Source organism: Ctenopharyngodon idella, chromosome 4 (genome assembly GCF_019924925.1).
Source record: "Ctenopharyngodon idella isolate HZGC_01 chromosome 4, HZGC01, whole genome shotgun sequence".
In the NCBI taxonomy this organism is placed as follows: domain Eukaryota; kingdom Metazoa; phylum Chordata; class Actinopteri; order Cypriniformes; family Xenocyprididae; genus Ctenopharyngodon; species Ctenopharyngodon idella.
This window is the reverse complement of record NC_067223.1, coordinates 7467307-7486079: the sequence shown is the minus strand read 5'-3', so window position 1 is coordinate 7486079 and position 18773 is coordinate 7467307. Positions and strand designations below refer to the sequence as shown.

At 37.0% G+C, this 18773-nt stretch overlaps 1 protein-coding gene across 3 annotated transcripts; it reads left to right on the top strand.

The window, feature by feature from the left end:
- Positions 1 to 369: 369 nt before the first annotated feature.
- bcat1 (branched chain amino-acid transaminase 1, cytosolic) lies at positions 370 to 11422 on the top strand. 3 transcript variants are annotated; one of them, XM_051892115.1, is made up of 11 exons: positions 370 to 490; positions 2463 to 2507; positions 5604 to 5804; positions 5913 to 6023; positions 6130 to 6249; positions 6468 to 6628; positions 7023 to 7165; positions 7501 to 7586; positions 9310 to 9450; positions 9616 to 9690; positions 10541 to 11422. In XM_051892115.1, the coding sequence occupies exons 1-11, from the start codon at positions 437 to 439 to the stop codon at positions 10577 to 10579; spliced, it is 1176 nt and encodes a 391-aa protein (XP_051748075.1). In that variant the 5' UTR covers positions 370 to 436; the 3' UTR covers positions 10580 to 11422. The 3 variants fall into 3 exon arrangements, with proteins under 3 accessions (XP_051748075.1, XP_051748076.1, XP_051748077.1); XM_051892116.1 differs by lacking the exon at positions 370 to 490 and adding an exon at positions 1204 to 1312; XM_051892117.1 differs by lacking the exon at positions 370 to 490 and adding an exon at positions 1349 to 1369.
- Positions 11423 to 18773: the final 7351 nt, after the last annotated feature.

Below are 18773 nucleotides of genomic sequence, written 5' to 3'. Positions count from 1 at the left end.
ATATTTTCACTCAAATGAATGTGCATATTATTAAAAATGTAATCAAATAAACGCATATTTAACGTATGCTATATAAAGATATAAAGTTTTTGTGACCATGTACATATATTATAGATATAACTTAAGTAGACCTATGGAAACAGTACCATATCTTGTGCCATATATATTTAAATATATTTTAAAACTGAAATCTTATGTTTAAATAAACTATTGTCCATTTTAATTTCCAACTACAAATAATTTCCCATAAGGTTTTTTTCTCCATTCACACTATCAATATAATTTATAATGATTACACATATTATTATCCCCCCACCCCCCCAAAAAAATAATAAAAAAATCATAGTACACTTTTTAATCATGCTTTGTTTGTTTTAGCACACTAGCTTTGATATGGTGTAATCTGTAAGAGGTTTACAGACGGAGCACATTCATCATGGCGAGCGTTGCATCAGCCACGAGCGCACCATCATCATCTCATTCTCACAAGGTAAAGGAGCACGCGTCGCATTCATTAGCGTTTCAACCTTTATGTATCTGATAAATGTAGTTAAACCCCTTCATATTTTACACAGAACCGCGTATGTATGCAAATGTACGCTCGGTGGTCATGCGTGTGCGTTAAGAAAGAGATTAACGAAATCTCTGTCTTTCGCATTTTTGAACGCATTATTGTGTATTGAAATGGATAACAACACAGGAGTATACTGTGTTATATAGGAAATATGTTATGTTATATAACGTATGTATTATCTCTAAAGGTAATGTAGGCTATGCATGCGTTGGTCATATGCACGTTGCAGTTACGCGCATCATTGATACACATATGTCATGGACTAATGACATGGGGAAGCAAAGTCCCCTCTCAGGGTTTTTAGTCAAATATAAAAATATGTTTTAGTTACATTTGATGCTTTCCATGTTAAAGGCACGTGGAATAGGCGACTACTACCTTACGCTATCGACAATAAGATTTATGTATTCATTTTTTTTTTTTTTTGTGCTTATAGTTTATCGAAAATCGAAATTTCTCAGGTTTCCCTTTTCTACATTGGTTGATATTTAACTAAAAACACTTTAGAGCTCATTTATTTGTTAATTCTTTATTGTTTTTAACGGTCGCGTTCATTTCAGACCATTAAGCAACAAATCTTCTGTAAACATTGCAAGTATAGTGAAGGACACATGGAGGTGCGCCTTTAATTCAACCCATCTGATTGGTCACTAAAAACCGTCTCACTCACACATATCTATTCATGTTTCAAGCCACTTCAAGTTCATTTACTGACCGAACGTGATGATGTCTGAGTGGGTGAGTTCATCAGGGATGTAAAGTAGGCCTACTTAATTATGCAGCCAACTGATTAAGGTATTATTTTGGTGGATATTTTACTGGAGCAGAGGTCTGTTGCAATTGAAAATTACAATTCGTGCTTCTTACTGCTTGCAGTTTAGCCTTAAGTAAAAGGTCATATTTAGTAGGTCATGACTTTCTAACTTTATTATTTTAGCCTACTTAAGCATTATTTTGGATAATTTGTAAATCAACTTGCGTATTATTGAAACAGAATGCTTGTATTCTTGCTCAATACATTTCTAAGGCAAAAATTATACTTTTTTACTCCTTCATTTATACCTTCAAAGCACAAAGTCCATTTTTCACCTGCAGGTCACTATGACTTTTATCTTTTTGTGCTTTGAGATTACAAGCCAATGATGCTCACAGCTTTTTTAGAAGTGCAAATGACACTTTATATTTTGACAAAAATAATGCTAAATCATCCTTTTGAGGAAACAACTTATACCACAGCACAGTCTTTGATCGAAAGAAGTTATAATTATAGCTGTTGCTGAAGACTGAAACTCAGTTTGCAATCATTCTATAAACAGCTATACTAAATAAAGATTCCGGTTTCAGTTTCAGGACAGAGGTCAGGACATTTTTTGGCATCTTGATTTCTTCAGTCTGTTTCTAAGCTTTTTAGTTTCACTCAAGTATGCATGTTTTTAGCTTGATATTTTGATTTTTTAATTTGACAGTATCCATACTTGCATATAATTTATGAGTTCTTTTTATATCGCAGATCTTATCAGAAATATGAAGTAGCCTATGCATCACATGCATCCTTAATTATAATAAAACATGAAGATGACTCAGTTAATCTTAAGAATTATGTGATATCCTAGACATTTCCTAAGGAAAGACATTGTTAAGAGCATGGAAATGTAAGACCAACATTGCTCGTTTTGTTTTTGAGAAGCACTCAACGGTATTAAATTAAATCGGTGAAGAGCATCAGCATAAATTAGCAGGAATTAACATTCCTTTATTTTTTAAGGTACTTAAAGTGCTTTGGAAATGTATCAGATTAGAAATTAAATGATCTGATTGCATATTCCAACTTCAAATATGCTTATGCTTATTATATTTTAACATATGTTGTATGTTTGTTTCCTTTTAGGAGCTTGAGAATAATGGTGTGGCTGACAATGCCTCTAGCTTTAAGGTATGGAATATTATATACACATATTACAGATTACCATAAATATATGTATATACTGTATATATACTGTAAGATATAGTACTTGCCTTCAGCGAGATGTCCAGCGGCATCATTCTGATGTTTGATTGATGCACCAGACAGTTAGAAACTCTTATCCTCAGTGAAATCTTGATTCTTCAGATAAATCCACTTTTTTCTTGTCTTATGGTCATATCAGTGTCCACACACTATTTCAGCATAGCAAAAGAGCATTTTAAGTCCTAGTGTCTTGAGTTCACTTGTAGTAGACCCCTTTTCCCCTATATGGCACATTTTCACTTCCATGGTTTCAAAATGTGACCTTGGACCCCTCTTTTTGGCAGTTAGCAGAAGGGCCCTGGTTCTTCCAAGAGGTCCCGTGCTGAGTAAAACAGAATCCAGTCTCTCAGATCACTGTAAGCCCTGTCAATCAAGCTTGGCTTGGCTTTCGGCATGCCCTCTGTCTCTACCTTTCTCTGACTCAGGTGGTGATTAAGTTCTTTTCCACACAGGCTAAATCACACCATTGCCTTAAAGTAAACATAGTCTGATATCTGCAATCATTCCTAACATAAGAAGTCAATTTATATATGGATGAGAGAATATCTAATTTTAAAACAGTATATAGTTACTGCTGGTCATTTTTTTCTCTACATTACAATGAATGGGGAGTGAAGCTTCCAAGCTTCGAAATGGAAACAAGAGCACTATAAAATATCATAAAATTAGTTCATGTGACTTGTGCACTATATTTTAAGCTGTTTAAAGTCATATGATAGCTGTGTGTGTGGAACAGATTGAAATTTAAGTCAGTGAGTTGAACTTGAACAAGTCATTCAATCCAGATCAATTGGTTTACTGAAAGGATTTTACTTAAAAAAAAAATCAGGCATTGCTATTTAGGGCACACTTGAAATATACTGAATGATACTGAACACAAAAGCATTGAAATATAATTTTGTCCTCCAATTTCATATTTTTTCCGTCACTGTTCTCCTAAGATTCTATTCTTCTAAGATGCTCTTAATTTAATCATTTCAAGAGCACATATAGCATTAGTTAAATATCAGATGTCATTAAACAGAAATAAGCCTCAATCTGGCAATTTTGTGATCGATGGACATCTGACATTCTTTCCAATCCCTCATATAAGAGGCATCAGATCAAAAGGCACAACACGTGAGCTGCTGCTGCTAAAATAAGGCTTTTTGCAAAGGTGTTTATTTATGGGTTCATCATGGCAGCATGCAGGGCATTGTTTGTCTATTGATGAGGATAATCGCATTTAAGCCTCTTGAAGGGACTGAAGACTATTGTGGATGAGGTCACACAAGGCAGTGAACTGATGATGGCCACACTGCAGCTCTCACTACAGTGTAACCTAAACAAAATGATAGCCTTTCAAGAAAGCACTGAGTCTGATCATTCTAAGTAAAAGTATTAATTAGCATACTAACTAAAGATCTGAAAACACGTCTGTTGACCACCATTATAAATCTGCCACATGATTGCTCTCGAGACTCAGCAGAGATTACAGACCGTTGTTCAATTGGATCTAGCATATTTATAGTCAGGTACTCACAAAGCACTCGTAAACTGAGGTGTCAGACAGCACAGTCTTCAGATTAGCACTGATTTACGAGTCAGCACCTTGAAAATGAAGCACCTCAGATATATAGATATCAGATATCATTTTAATTGACAGTCCATGAATTAGACAGATGTCCAAAACTGCAGGCCAATACAGCAGCCCCAAAAAGTATTTGAACACTTTAGAAACACTTAAAAATGAAATGTCTTTGCATTACATGCAAGAATAATATGCAGGTGCCATTTATTTTTTTTAATAAATAAAAAAATGTAGATAGATAGTGTGGTCCGATCCAACAGATGAGCTACTGTAGGTCAAATTGATCAAGAAGTTAATGCTGGTTCTGATTGAAAGGTGTCAGAATACACAGTGCATCGCAGTTTGTTGCGTATGGGGCTGCATAGCCGCAGATCAGTCAGGGTGCCCATGCTGACCCCTGTCCACCACCGAAAGCGCCAACAGTGGGCACGTGAGCATCAGAACTGGACCACGGAGCAATGGAAGAAGGTGGCCTGGTCTGATGGATCACGTTTTCTTTAACATCATGTGGATGGACGGGTGCGTGTGCGACGCTTACCTCGGGAACACATGGCACCAGGATGCACTATGGGAGGAAGACAAACCAGCGGAGGCAGTGTGATGCTTTTGGCAATGTTCTGCTGGGAAACCTTGGGTCCTGCCATCCATGTGGATGTTACTTTGACACGTACCATGTACATTCTTTCATGGAAATGGTATTCCCTGGTGGCTGTGGCCTCTTTCAGCAGGATAATGCACCCTGCCACAAAGCAAAAATGGTTCAGGAATGGTTTGAGGAGCACAGCAACGAGTTTGAGGTGTTGACTTGGCCTCCAAATTCCCCAGATCTCAATCCAGTCGAGCATCTGTGGGATGTGTTGAACAAACAAGTCCGATCCATGGAGGCCCCACCTCAGAACTTACAGGACTTAAAGGATCTGCTGCTAACATCTTGGTGCCAGATACCACAGCACACCTTCAGGGGTCTAGTGGAGTCCATGCCTCGACGGGTCAGGGCTGTTTTGGCAGCAAAAGGGGGACCAACACAATATTAGGAAGGTGGTCATAATGTTATGCCTGATTGGTGTAGATGGATGGATGGATGGATTGATGGATGATTTTTTTATTGGGCCTGTGAAAATATATAAGGAGAATTGATTTATTAATCTAAGTTTAGGTCTAGTGTAGTCCGCTGCCTGTGCTGTGGACAGTCTCATTAACACTGAGAGCAGTATGGTACTCACCTTTCCACCGTAATCCTAGATTACAGAGGGCTGCTGAAGGAACATGTAATCTGTGACAGTGTCTAATCACAGGGTTTGAGTGCATTTCTGTCAGGGAGAGAGATCCATAGAAAAAGAGGGATAGAGGGAAGAATTTCACAGGCTGACCCTATTCTGTGTCTGTACAAAGCTGTTGTCTGGTGTATTATGTCATCTGATGCTGATTATTTTTGGCCGCATTCTGTTTAGGCCGCAGACACAGTGATACAGTTAGCAAAGACCCATAAGCCAAAACCTGACCTAAATGGCCTGATATTTGGGACGGTTTTCACTGACCACATGCTGACCATCGAGTGGAGTCTCGAGGAAGGCTGGCAAAAGCCGCATATCCAGCCTTTTGGGAACCTGTCCATACATCCAGGCTGTTCTGCCCTGCATTACGCTGTACAGGTCTGTCCTCGCCATCTGTGTGGTTAGACATCAAATAAAATCATTTGACATCCACAGCTAATGATTACAGTTTATTTATGTTTAAATGTAAATGCGTACTGTGTGCAGCTTTTTGAGGGTATGAAGGTGTACCGGGGGCCAGATAACAAAGTGCGTCTCTTCAGACCCATGATGAACATGAATCGGATGCAGAAGTCCGCCCACAGGGCCTGCCTGCCTGTAAGACTGACGTCTCTCCCCTCTTTACTCCATCACATTCAGTATATAATTAAGATAGCGACACTAAACTGCAGTTCTGTTTCTCATTTTCTTTGTTTATCTGTAGAGTTTTGATGGTGCAGAGTTGTTGGAGTGCATCAGGAAGTTGGTGGAGGTGGATCAGGACTGGGTTCCCCACTCAGACTCTGCCAGTTTGTACATCCGTCCCACCTTCCTGGGCACAGAGGTTATAGCTACACAAAACCCTCATTCTTGCAATAAACTCACTATTTCAGCTTTTCATGTCTTGTGTATTTCATAAATGTATACTAATGTCTGAACATGCATTTATGAATCTGTCCATAATATGTTCATGGATATAAATCTATGTTGGCTATAAATTCAAAAACCTACTTTTGTAGCTTGTAACCAATGTTCTCGTTACATATGCATGTGTGTGAGCAGCCCACCCTTGGTGTGAAGAAGCCCTCCAGTGCATTGCTGTTCGTCATCCTCAGTCCTGTGGGATCGTACTTCAGCACAGGAGCTAAACCAGTGTCTCTGTGGGCCGACTCTAAATACATCCGAGCTTGGAGAGGAGGGACAGGAGACTGCAAGATGGGAGGGTAAGCAACTTAGCGAGAGATATTCCACTGTGTTTGTTTGTGTGTCTTCATGACTCAGTATTTTACTGCAAAACACTGAATGAATGAGGAGCATTGTTGCACACTTATTGGCACGTTCTTACCCTTGATCCAAATCCTGCAAGCTTGGTTTAATTTTGAAAGCCTCATAGTAAACTTCTGGAGTTATGTGTGCTAATAGCTATTTTAAATCTATGCAATGTGGCTCACATGGCTCAAAACTTGAGAGCATGAGAGCAGAATTAGTCTCAGCAAAGCAGCCAGTGCTGTATCAGCCTCTGAAGGGATGATGCAGCAGGACAATTGGTTTTTTCAGGGTGAAGACAGATCTTGGTTTGTGAAGAAGATACAACGTGTGAAACTTACATTTTTTTAGAAACTATGGAGCGTCTATCTATGCCCAGTATGAGGCTGTGGATTACGGCTGTCAGCAGGTTCTGTGGCTGTATGGGGACAACCATCAGATCACAGAGGTCGGCACCATGAACCTTTTCCTCTACTGGATCAATGAGAAAGGAGGTGATGACTGTTGATAATCAAACATTTGTGAAAGTTACTCTTTCACTCTGTGTTTTGATAGATTGGTTATGTATTTTTACTTTAACAGACAATATAGAGTATATGGAAGTCAAAATATATGGAGCTCAAAGTAAATTTGCAGGACCTTCAAAAGCTACAAATCAATGATGATTTAGATTCTCATTCTCTGGCTTGGTGCAGATCACTAAAGACCTCTAGTGGTCAAAAAAGAAAGTGACAGTCCAGAGCAACTTTGCCATGTCTTCATAAGAGACACAAATGGTATTTGAGCAATTGTTTATAATGAAAATCTATGGATTTTTTTTTCTTTCCAGAGGAGGAGCTTGCAACACCACCTCTGGATGGCATAATTCTGCCGGGAGTTACACGGCAAAGCATCCTAGAACTTGCTCGCAAATGGGTAAAAACTGTCAAAACCATACTGTCAGATAAAAAATGTGTTACAAAAAATGTATCTTTAGGGATACAACAGCTTGTCACTGGGGTGGGGAATTGCCTTTAAAAAAGGGACCACTTTGTACCTCATCTGCCAATAAAATCTGCACATTAGCGTAGTAATATATAGCCCTTAAAGGGTTAGTTCACCCAAAAATGAAAATAATGTCATTTATTACTCAGCCTCATGTCATTCTACACCCGTAAGACCTTCGTTCATCTTCGAAACACAAATTAAGATATTGTTGATGAAATATGATAGCTCAGTGAGGCCTGCATTGCCAGCAATGTTACTGCACCTCTCAAGATCCATAAAGGTACTAAAAACATATTTGAAACAGTTCATGTGAGTACAGTGGTTCTATCTTAATATTATAAAGCGACAAGAATACTTTTTGTGCGCCAAAAAACAAAATAACGACTTTTCAACAATATTTATATGGGTTGATTTTAAAACACTGCTTCAGAGCTTTACGAATCGAATCAGTGAATCGGAGCGCCAAAGTCACGTGATTTTAGCAGTTTAGCCGTTTGATAGGAGATCCAAATCACTAATTCAAAACAAAAAATTCATAAAGCTCAGAAGCTTCATGAAGCAGTGTTTTGAAATCGGCCCATATAGATATTGTTGAAAATTCGTTATTTTGTTTTTTTGGCGCACAAAAAGTATTCTTATCACTTTATAATATTAAGATAGAACCACTGAAGTCACATGAACTGTTTCAAATATGTTTTTAGTACCTTTATGGACTTTGAGAGGTGTAGTAACATTGCTGGCAATGGAGGCCTCACTGAGCCATCGGATTTCATCAACAATATCTTAATTTGTGTTCCGAAGATGAACAAAGGTCTTACGGGTGTAGAACATCATGAGGATGAGTAATAAATGTCCAATGTCCTTTGTCGTGTCCAGTGTAGACAGCTTTTAGCTCTTGCGATGCGAGTGACAACGGTCGTGTCCAGTGTAGACACGGTGTAAGACTTTCATTCATCTTCGGAACACAAATGAAGATCTTTTTTATGAAATCTAAGTGATTTCTGTCCCTCCATTGACAGTTACGCAACTACCACTTTGACGCTTCAAAAAGTTCATAAAGAGATCGTAAAACTAATCCATATTAATTGAGTGGTTTAGTCCAGTTTTTTTGAAGAGACATGATCACTTTATATGATTAACAGTTTGAATTTAGGCTTTTATTCACATATAATAACAGTACTCATAAAAGAGAAAGCAAAAAGTACCCGGATTACCTACTTCTTCCGGCAAGATTCTGAAGCGTGCATACGATGGACACTTTACTATCCCATGAGGCCACGGGAGAGGATTTGTGAATGGCAGTGAAGCGACATAACTGACACTGGTGGGTCACGTGATAAGGGCAACATGGCGAATAAAAGAGAAAGCAAAAGTATGGTAGTATGTTGGCAGTATGTTCAGATTATATTCATACTACACTTTCATACTATATAGAACATACTTTTTAGAGGTTGTGAAGTAATTACTTATTCAAAATAAGTACCTACTCAAGAGAGTATGCGATTTAGGATGCAGCCCATGACAACACATGAGACAAGAACTAACAAAAAACAGAATCATGTGACAAAAGGTACAAAAGGTTTTTTCTTTTTTGTGTTTTTGTCCTGCATATGCTTGGTTCAAATTGGTTGGTTTTCATTTTTACTAACAGGGCGAGTTTAAAGTGTCCGAGCGCTATTTGACCATGGCCGACCTTCAGCAGGCTCTGGAGGAAAACAGAGTGAGGGAGATGTTTGGTTCTGGAACAGCTTGTGTCGTTAGCCCAGTTGGCAGGATCTTATATCAGGGAGAGGTGAGTTTAGTTTGTTTTGGATGGTAAGAGCACCGCACACTAGTTCACTATCAAAACATGCAGACGAATCAACAGATATCCACTTCTGGGTCAAAAACTTGGCAAATTTTTTGAGCTTTACAAATTTTCCACATGTTTTTCTTATACTAATCTCCTGACCATTAGAATCTACATATTCCATGTGAGGGAAGCTTCCCTCCACTTGCCTCTAGACTGTTAAAGGAGCTCACAGATATTCAGGTAAGACACCAGACTACACACACAAACACACACATGTACATTCATACTTGGTTAGTTTAGAAATTGATTCAGCTTAATATACCTGTTATTTAATTAATATATAATATTAATATTTATAACATATAATTATATAAATATTTGCATATTTGTATTTTATTTATTTGCTGTAATGGTGGAACACTTTTTAAAGTTTTCTCATAGATTTTTGTTCATTTGTTGTGCTGGTTATCATGTGGTGACTGAGCACAAAAATGGGGCCTATAAATTGTTTTGCCCTCGCCCCCCTGTGGTGAAATGGAAAAATTGAGATACTTTCAAGTTTTAAATTTGCTGTATTCTTGCAACTCCTTAACAAGAATTTAAAAAATAAATAAACAAATAACCCCACCTTTCTATTCCCCCATCCCAAACCACATGGGACAAATAGAATTATGAGGTTTTGGGTGACTTTTTCTTGGGTAATATTGTTTTCATCGTCATAACCTTTTTGTTTTACACTTTATTTTGGTGGTCCACTTTGGTGGACAGTCTACTAAGTATAAGTAACTTTGCAACTACATGTCAACTAACTCTCATTAGAGCATTAGTAGACTGATAGTAGACTGTTAGGTTAGAGTTAGGTGTTAGGGTTTGGGTTAGTAGAATAAGTTGTCATGTAGTTAAAAAGTTACTTATAGTCAATATGTCTGTTGAGGGAGCATTAAAAATAAAGTGTTAGCAGATATTAAGCAGACAGTCTACTAATACTTTAATGACTGGTAGCTGACATAGTTGCAAAGGTACTTATAGTTAGAAGTTGTTTAAAGTGGTCTATAGAATTAAAGTGTTACCCATTTTTGCCCTGTTGCAGTATGGACGGACCCCCAGTGACTGGTCTTGCATCGTATAAAGGAACCTCACTGTTGTCAACGTCCACAAGCTCTTCAACACATTTAAAACATGCACACTTTACAAAAAAAGCTTTATTTGTGGAGACATGGAATAATTACCTCCCACATTGATGTATGTTTTGTTTTGTCAAAGTTTACCAGCTAACTAAAACCTAGACTAGCAATAACGTGTTGCTCTTTAACAGACTGATCCACTCAGATGCCTCTATGGTCACATTTTCTCAAATACAGTTTATTCTAATAATCATTAACCAGCAAATCACAGTTTGTGACCAGCTGTTTCATTAACACTAGTTGAGGTATATAAGATATTTCCTTGCTGTATAGTTTATTGATGCTGTTGATAATATGATTATATGCAATTTCTGTCATATTTCACAAGCTCTTTAAACTTCTGAAAGACATTTATAGATATTTTAAGGTAGTATGTTTTTGTGGTAGAGCTTTATTTTTAAAGAAATTTCAATGTTTAATGTACACCATTTTAAGGAAATGTTTATGATGTAATGTTTAGCTGATAATAGTGATTATTACATCTTTTGTTTGTAAAATGCTTCCATTCCAAGTGCACAAACTTAAGAGTTGTATTATATGTGATGGGGATCATTTTTGCACTCAAAAAAGGGAACCTTAAAATCACATTATATTTGTTTGTAGATGTTTGTATGATCAAAGAAGAATAGAAATAAGATTTTAACAGTTACAAAAGCACAAATAAATTAAATTATAGACATTTAGAGATGTGTTATACTATACAGTAGATATTGTTAATTGCCAGAGTATTTTGGTGAAGTACTGAGTATTTTGTGATGTGATACCATGAATAAATATATACATATTTATTTGTTTGTTTGCTTGCTTGCTTAATATACCTGATAATATTTAATTAATGTATAAAATTAATAATAACATTTAATAAAATATATTTATACAGTATAATATAATAAAAAAACACTTTTGCATGTTTTTATTTTATTTGTTGTCATACGGTGGAACACTTGTTTAAGTTTGTTCATATATTACTGCTTTAATAACATTCTTTTTCCGAAGCAAGTGCTTTATGAGTGTGTATGTGTGCAGAGGATATGATAGATGAGGGAGAAAACTGCTGGGACTCTGTATTGTGATGATATATGAGAGGTTTGAGCTCCATTGCTCCACTGTCTTATGAACACACTTTACACACATTCATTATTATAACATGCCCTAGTTACCTCAGACATCATTAATTCATTCATACCTCTCTTCCACATACATACACACAACATGAAAATATGATTATATCCTCTATAAGTAAAATAGTACACCTTCTCTCACTTAAATTTCAGAAAAAAAGTTCTCAAATTCCTTCATAGACGTTTTATTTTTGCTGTTCTTCCTACCTTAGTAAGTCTCTGCTCCTTTAAATTGCTTTTAGGCGCTTTAAGTGTCGAAATTTAGTGTCTTGTTGAAGGGAAACAAGCGTTTGAGTACCAGAAAATGGGCGGGGCTTATTTGTCTGGATATTGTCTCTAATTGGTCATGTAAGATGGGACTAAATAATACTTTTATTTTTTAAGTCTTACACGTTTTTTTTTAACGAAATGGGTATTACAATGGACAAATTACATTGGACAAATTGGACAAATGGACAATAGACAAATTACAATTTGTCCAGCAATGGACAAATTACAATTTGTCAGTGACATTATTCAGGAGTAAATCATTGTCTCTAGACCACTGAACAAAGAAGGCATTGCTTTTTCTCGTTTCTGTACTTTTTCAGCTTTCAGCTTTTAATTACGTTTTTAATCATTTTATAATAATTTAATGAAGACGACATCTATTCTAGCCTATAATAATAATTAAATAATAAATAAGAGAGATGCAGTACCATCTTTCGACACAAGATGCCGTAATACAACAAATGATGATGGGTCTACTCTGAAAGGATTTGAATCACTGCAAGTTTTCATATTTATAGGCATGCAGTGAGGTGCTAGTCGGCAGGTGGCTGTGTGTGTGTGTGTGTGTGTGTGTGTGTGTGTGTGTGTGTGGTCCTGGTATTCCCTATACGTTATGGGGACCAAATGTCTCCACATGAAAAGTAATACCAGTAAATTTTGACCTTGTTTGGACATTTTTGGTCCCCATGAGGAAACAAGCTTATAAATCATACAGAATGATCTTTTTTGAAAATCTATAATAGCAGAAAGTTTTCTATGATGGGTAGGTTTAGGGGTAGGGGTAGTGTAGGGGGATAGAATATACAGTTTGTACAGTATAAAAACCATTACAACTATGGAATGTCCCCATAAAACATGGCAACCCGTGTGTGTGTGTGTGTGTGTGTGTGTGTGTGTGTGTGTGTGTGTCTGATGTTTCACTTTGTCAGTTGTGATCTAGAATAAAACATTTCAGTTTCAAAAAAATATATTTATGCTGCAAATTAAGACCAAATTCTTGTTTGCCAATAAATTTGACTCAATATTTATAGCCTCCACTAACCTCCAACATGGTTCAGTTAATGGTTACATAAAAGAATGTGAAGCTGGTTTAAGTGAACTTAATCACTCTCGAAGTGTGAAATAATGCTCTTGCCTTTAGAAAAGGAGAGAGAAATCAAAATGGACCTGAAGGAGACTGGATCCAGAGCGTGCTGGGATCAGATCACTTTTTTAAGCAGAAGCATATTGATTTATATGGAGCTGTAATTGCTACAATATGTTCTGGATGACTCCCCCGTAATTGAGGCCTGGCAAAGACGCACTCCTGGAAATGCCCAGTGCCAGGCAGCGGGTAGAGAGGCACCCCACCCAATCCCCTGTGCCAGCAAGAGGGGAGAGCATCCCCAACCCTGCCCTATCTTCATTTACGGCAGAGGCTTCCCTGTTCACAGGTTCAGTGAGCATTTACTCATCTGATAAAGGGCAAGAATTTGGCAATGTGTGTAAAAGCTGAAACTTGCAGTCCATTGATAAGATTGTACTTTCATTGCACCTTACAAGCTGGTATGGGTTTGTCATAATGGCCTGTGCTTTCTTGTTGCACTATAATAAACATAAAACCTTGACGGTACTGTATAGTAACATCAAGTGGTCTTTTTGTCTTATAAAATTAAACAAAAAATGTTCTTAAAGGGATAGTTCACCCAAAAAATGAAAATTACCTCATGATTTACTCAACCCTCAAGCCATCCTAGGATTATATGACTTTCTTCTTTCAGACGAATACAATCGGAGTTATATTAAAATGTCCTGGCTCTTTCAAGCTTTGAATAGAGGATGAGATTTTGAAGCCCAAAAAAGTGCATCCATCCATCATAAAAGATATCCACACAGCTCCAGGGGGTTAATAAAGGCCTTATGAAGCGAAGCAATGCGTTTGTGTGAGAAAAATATCCATATTTAAAACTTTAAAAACTAAAATAACTAGCTTCCGCCAGACGACCGTAAAAAGTGAACAGTTGTACCTATATGAACAGACCTGCGGTTAATTTTGCAATTAGTCTTAGTGGAGTTTTTCCTCATTTTTTTTCTTTCCAAAGATTTATAGCGACACACACATCGACATTAAGCTGGGTGTGGAAAAAACAAGTCAAATGTTTTACACAGATGATATTTCCAGTGGCGGAACCCAACATGACTTTGTTCTTAATGTATGAAATAATGGTGATAAGTTTCCCATAAACCTTTGATTTCACCACTTTCTAACATGGAAACCCAACATGAACCTCAATCAGAGGAGAATATTTAAACAGACTCAAAACTTGAGACCGCATAGCAACACTGAATGGCAAAACATAACATTTGACTAATGACAGTTTGATAACACATCTTGAAATAAGCTACAAGAGGAACAAACACATGCGCATTCACACAGCACAAAGAACTCTATTTCTCTCTATCTCACCCACTCAGAGGATTACAGTATCCAGTTTATGAAATTCCAACAGGAAGCATTGTGTCCAGTTATAATTAATGGGAGCTGACAGAATGATTGCAGTCCTTGTCTCGCATGCTAAATGAAGGACCACGTTTCCACAAATGTCAATGCATTATGGAAGTGGATCGTATTGAGTTACTTAATCAGAAAGGTCCTTTGTGTTGTGTGTGTAGATGCCTGGAAAGATAGATATTACAGGAATAATCAATTTAATTAGAAATACATGCATTCAAAAAAAAAAAAAAAAAAAATTTAAACAATATCCATTTGTTGCTTTAAAAAGGTAAAACTGTAGCAGCTGCGACTGAGAGATATTCACCTTAAAATATGGTAACATTTCAGGCATTTTGGGAAGCCATTTGCCACCAGTTCACAACAATATATAGGCCTATAATTAACTGATAAAATCTCTTGAAATAACTTGTTGAACACAGTTTTCTTTTCTGTGTTGATGCATTTCCTGTTTAAACTGGACATTTGGTTGGGAAATTATTCCCTATTTTGTTAAAACCAGTAAGATTTAGTTACATCACTGCCACTAACCATGATTTGATACTTGCTAGTTTGGTTACAGGTGGTATTAGGGAGCGGGACATTCTCATTCTATAAAACATTTGATTGGATAAAAATCTGTGTAGTACAACATGAGTCATCAACATCATGAACAATTAAAGTGAACTTTGTAAGCATTTAAGAATATGATTTTGGTATAATGCAGGACAGACTCAAACCTGCTTCTGCTTGAGCCTGTGATTCTTATATGTTGCGAGCACCCACTGCACCATGGTACCAACATGAAATGACATATTATTGTGTCTAAACCATCCAAATGGGTTGGGGCCAACATGAAATGCTCCTCCTTCAGATTATCTGATATTGTTCCTGAATGAAGCAAGGACCACCGTCTCAACTTCTAGTCAGGCAGGTTGAGCCAGACAGATAACACTGACAGGCATTGTCTCTGTAGAGCCTGAAGAAGGGAAAAAAAAAATTTTTTTCCTGGTCAGTGGGTTCACACAGACAGGCAGGCAGACGGCTCCAAAGAAGAGCAAGTTGGCAGAGGTACAGCGAATTTAAGTGCTGCCCAGTGCGGAGCAAGGAGAGAGAGAAGGTCAGCCCACTGCATCAGACACACAGACACACAGCAAGTCATCAGCACAAAACCACTGTATTACTTTACATGTAGCCGTCTCACAGTTCTGGGGGGTTTAATTCATTCATTCTGTAAACACAATGTTGTGGTTTGAACTCAGCTTACTGTTACTCTCCATTCACAGCTGTTGTGGAGAAGAACCACAGTCAAAGGGTTTATCCTTAAGTACTTATAGTGATTGCGTGACTTCTCTCAAATGATACATGTCTGTGCATATAAAGTAGGCCTACATGGCTAAAAAAAAAGATCTCTCCAACTAAAAAATGTTCAGTGACTGAGTCCATCTAAAATTTCTAGTTGGCTTAAACAGGCACTCATTAATTTTTTGGTTGATGTTGTGCTGGCCAATATAGCATTCATCTTGGACTTATTTAGGCCTACTTGATACTGACACCTGGTGGCGTGAATGTAGCAGTCACCCATGCAATTGCAGAAATGTTCTTTTCAAAGTCAGCCACAAATTATTGTGAGCATAAGTGCCTTATAACAAAGGGTTATGGTAATAATATGCAAGTAGTATTCAGCTAGTCATGTGATTTCAAAATGGCCGCCTCCATAAGGTGAGCCGCATGTAAAATGAAATGGGTTACAGATACGACTTCAGCCTTTTTCTCATGTTAATGAACATATTCACTATAATATACTTTAAAATATTTCATTGCAAACTGAATGCAATATTTTCATGTTATTTATTTACATTTAAAGCTGCGGTCTGTAAGTTTTGCCTCATTGTCGCCATCTCTTATTTGCGGAATTATCATCTTTACGTGGGTTGTGCATCGGCACGGCTCCTCAGCGCGTATGAATCTAATGTTTGCTGTCAGTCACCACACCGATGTGGATACTGTACTTCAGAATCACAGATTTTGCATCTTGGAACTTGTTCTTTATTTAAACAGACGTGACGTAATGACGCAAAGATGAACGGCTGCATGCTCAAATTTCCCGCGGAAACCCACCATTAGCACCTGAATTATAAAACATTAATACAAGTTTACCCTTGTGAATCGGGCTAAGGTAAGGAGATAGTTTTGAACACTGGCTGGTTATGTACTTGCTCAAAAATGGATTTTGAATAATTTTTAACCAAAAAAAGTTACGGACTGCAGCTTTAAATTAAAATATATAGTTTAAATTTAAATTAAATGCAGTTCGTTGATTTTAAGAGTGTTTTTTGACCCACTTAAGTAGAATTTTAGTACATCTTTAAATGTACTGACAAGTATTTATGGTAAACTATACTTTAATGCCATTTCTATGAAACCTGTATGTAATGATATATTCGTAATTACACATTTGTAATGACGAAGTTGCAATTTAGTTCCTTTAAAATATATTAACTTTTAATGTAATATCAAATAACACACTACAGTTAAAATTATAATTAAGTGCTTTACACATGCTTTAGTATGTTAGTCAATCCATCAAAATAAGCATACTTCTTTAAAGTATGATCAATTCCCCTTTTTTCAGAAGGATGGGATTTGAACCCATGACCTTGCCATTGCTAGCACCATGCTGTTCCAGTTAAGCTACAGGAACATCGTGGTACTGAAATGCTATCAAAGACAGCTTAGCTAAGAAGTCCTTTAAGGGACTCACCGTTCATTTGGCTTTGCTGAAGAGAAAATCTGTAAAGAGTTTTGCAATGATCTTTTCATCCTGTACATACTAATTAGATTCATTGTCCACTGTTGTTCAGCAAATATTAAGTTTTTGACTGAAAGTAAGAGGTTGACTCAGCATCATAACTTTATATATAAACTTTATTAGATAAGTGGCGTTACGTAATGATTGATTAAACAAGTTTTTATTTCATTTTATGCCACATCCCACTGGTTAAATCCACCCTGATTTCTTTTCTTCAGGCTACAATGGTCAGATAAACTCTCCTTGTGCCATATTGTAGCAATGGTCTTTCAACATCATCGCTAACCACTGAACAAAGCCTCGTCCTGCTGGCCGACCCATTGCCGACACCATCAGTGAGCATTGTTCTTTGATGAAAATAGCAAGAGAAAAACATCACAGACATGTCTGTGCCAGTCTTTGCTCAGTAAACACTGACCACACACAGCAGGAGGTTGTTGGGTGGTTTCAAAAATCTTCCAGAATCAGTAATACTGGCTATCTATTAACATGTCCCTCCACATTGACTACTGTGTCCCCTCTAACCACTTTTCTGTGAGCGTGTGAGAAAGACCGTACTATGTAAGCACTCCTATTGGCTCATCGTGCAAACTATGAGATGGTATTAGTGGAGAGAAATCTTCTCCCAAGTTTCAGTGAAAGCACTGTCTGTTCATCGAAGCAATGAGAGAGCTCATTCCTCTGAGGTCAGCCAGACCGTACTTTGACAAAACTTACCCAAGAAGCCAGGCTAAGCATCAATCATCTAGACAGGAATTATATCAAATAAATACTCGACAACCCCTTTTCCACGGATTATGTTATTGCAGTGTTTTACACATGTATGCGCTGATGAGTGTGGATAATGTGGTTCAGTTTCGAAATCAAATCAGATCATTTTATTGTCACATCACGCAATGATAGATGAAAGTCTTGGAAGCATATTCCAAAAATAATGCAGTGTAGTGACAGATATCAGACCAGAATGTGCACAGTGTGAAACAGTAAACATATAGGCTACACATATGCACAATATACTCGTAATACTCAGAGTATATAGACCGATAATCGGTTTGAATTGATATTTTTTGGCTACTTTATGCCATCATTTGTGCATTACAGTTACAGCATTGCTTTGCGTTCAACAGAAAACAACTGTTTACTATAGTAAAGCTCCTTATTTAATGCCCAAAACGAATAACATAACTTTACATAAATCTGATAGGCCTATACTAAATGTATTAATCTTTTTTATTATTATTGCAATCGAATTACCTAGGCTATTTATTACTGTGTCGAGAATCAAAAATAAAACGATTCAATCAATTTTGCATATCGGTTATGGGAAATGGCGTAAATTAAGTGAGTTTTTGCAGTGTGATATTTATGAGTGCGCCAGCTGAGACTGATAGATATGAAGAAGCGATTTTCAGTTTCAAAATCAAAAAAGTAACAAGAAAGAGTTATTTTTTAGCTCTATTAGATAA

Coding starts and splice junctions, on each gene's coding strand:
- bcat1 (XM_051892115.1), top strand. CDS start 437: ATGGCGAGCGTTGCATCAGCCACGAGCGCACCATCATCATCTCATTCT. Junction 6,250..6,467: donor CCACCTTCCTGGGCACAGAG/GTTATAGCTACA, acceptor GTGTGTGAGCAG/CCCACCCTTGGTGTGAAGAA. Junction 7,587..9,309: donor TAGAACTTGCTCGCAAATGG/GTAAAAACTGTC, acceptor TTTTACTAACAG/GGCGAGTTTAAAGTGTCCGA.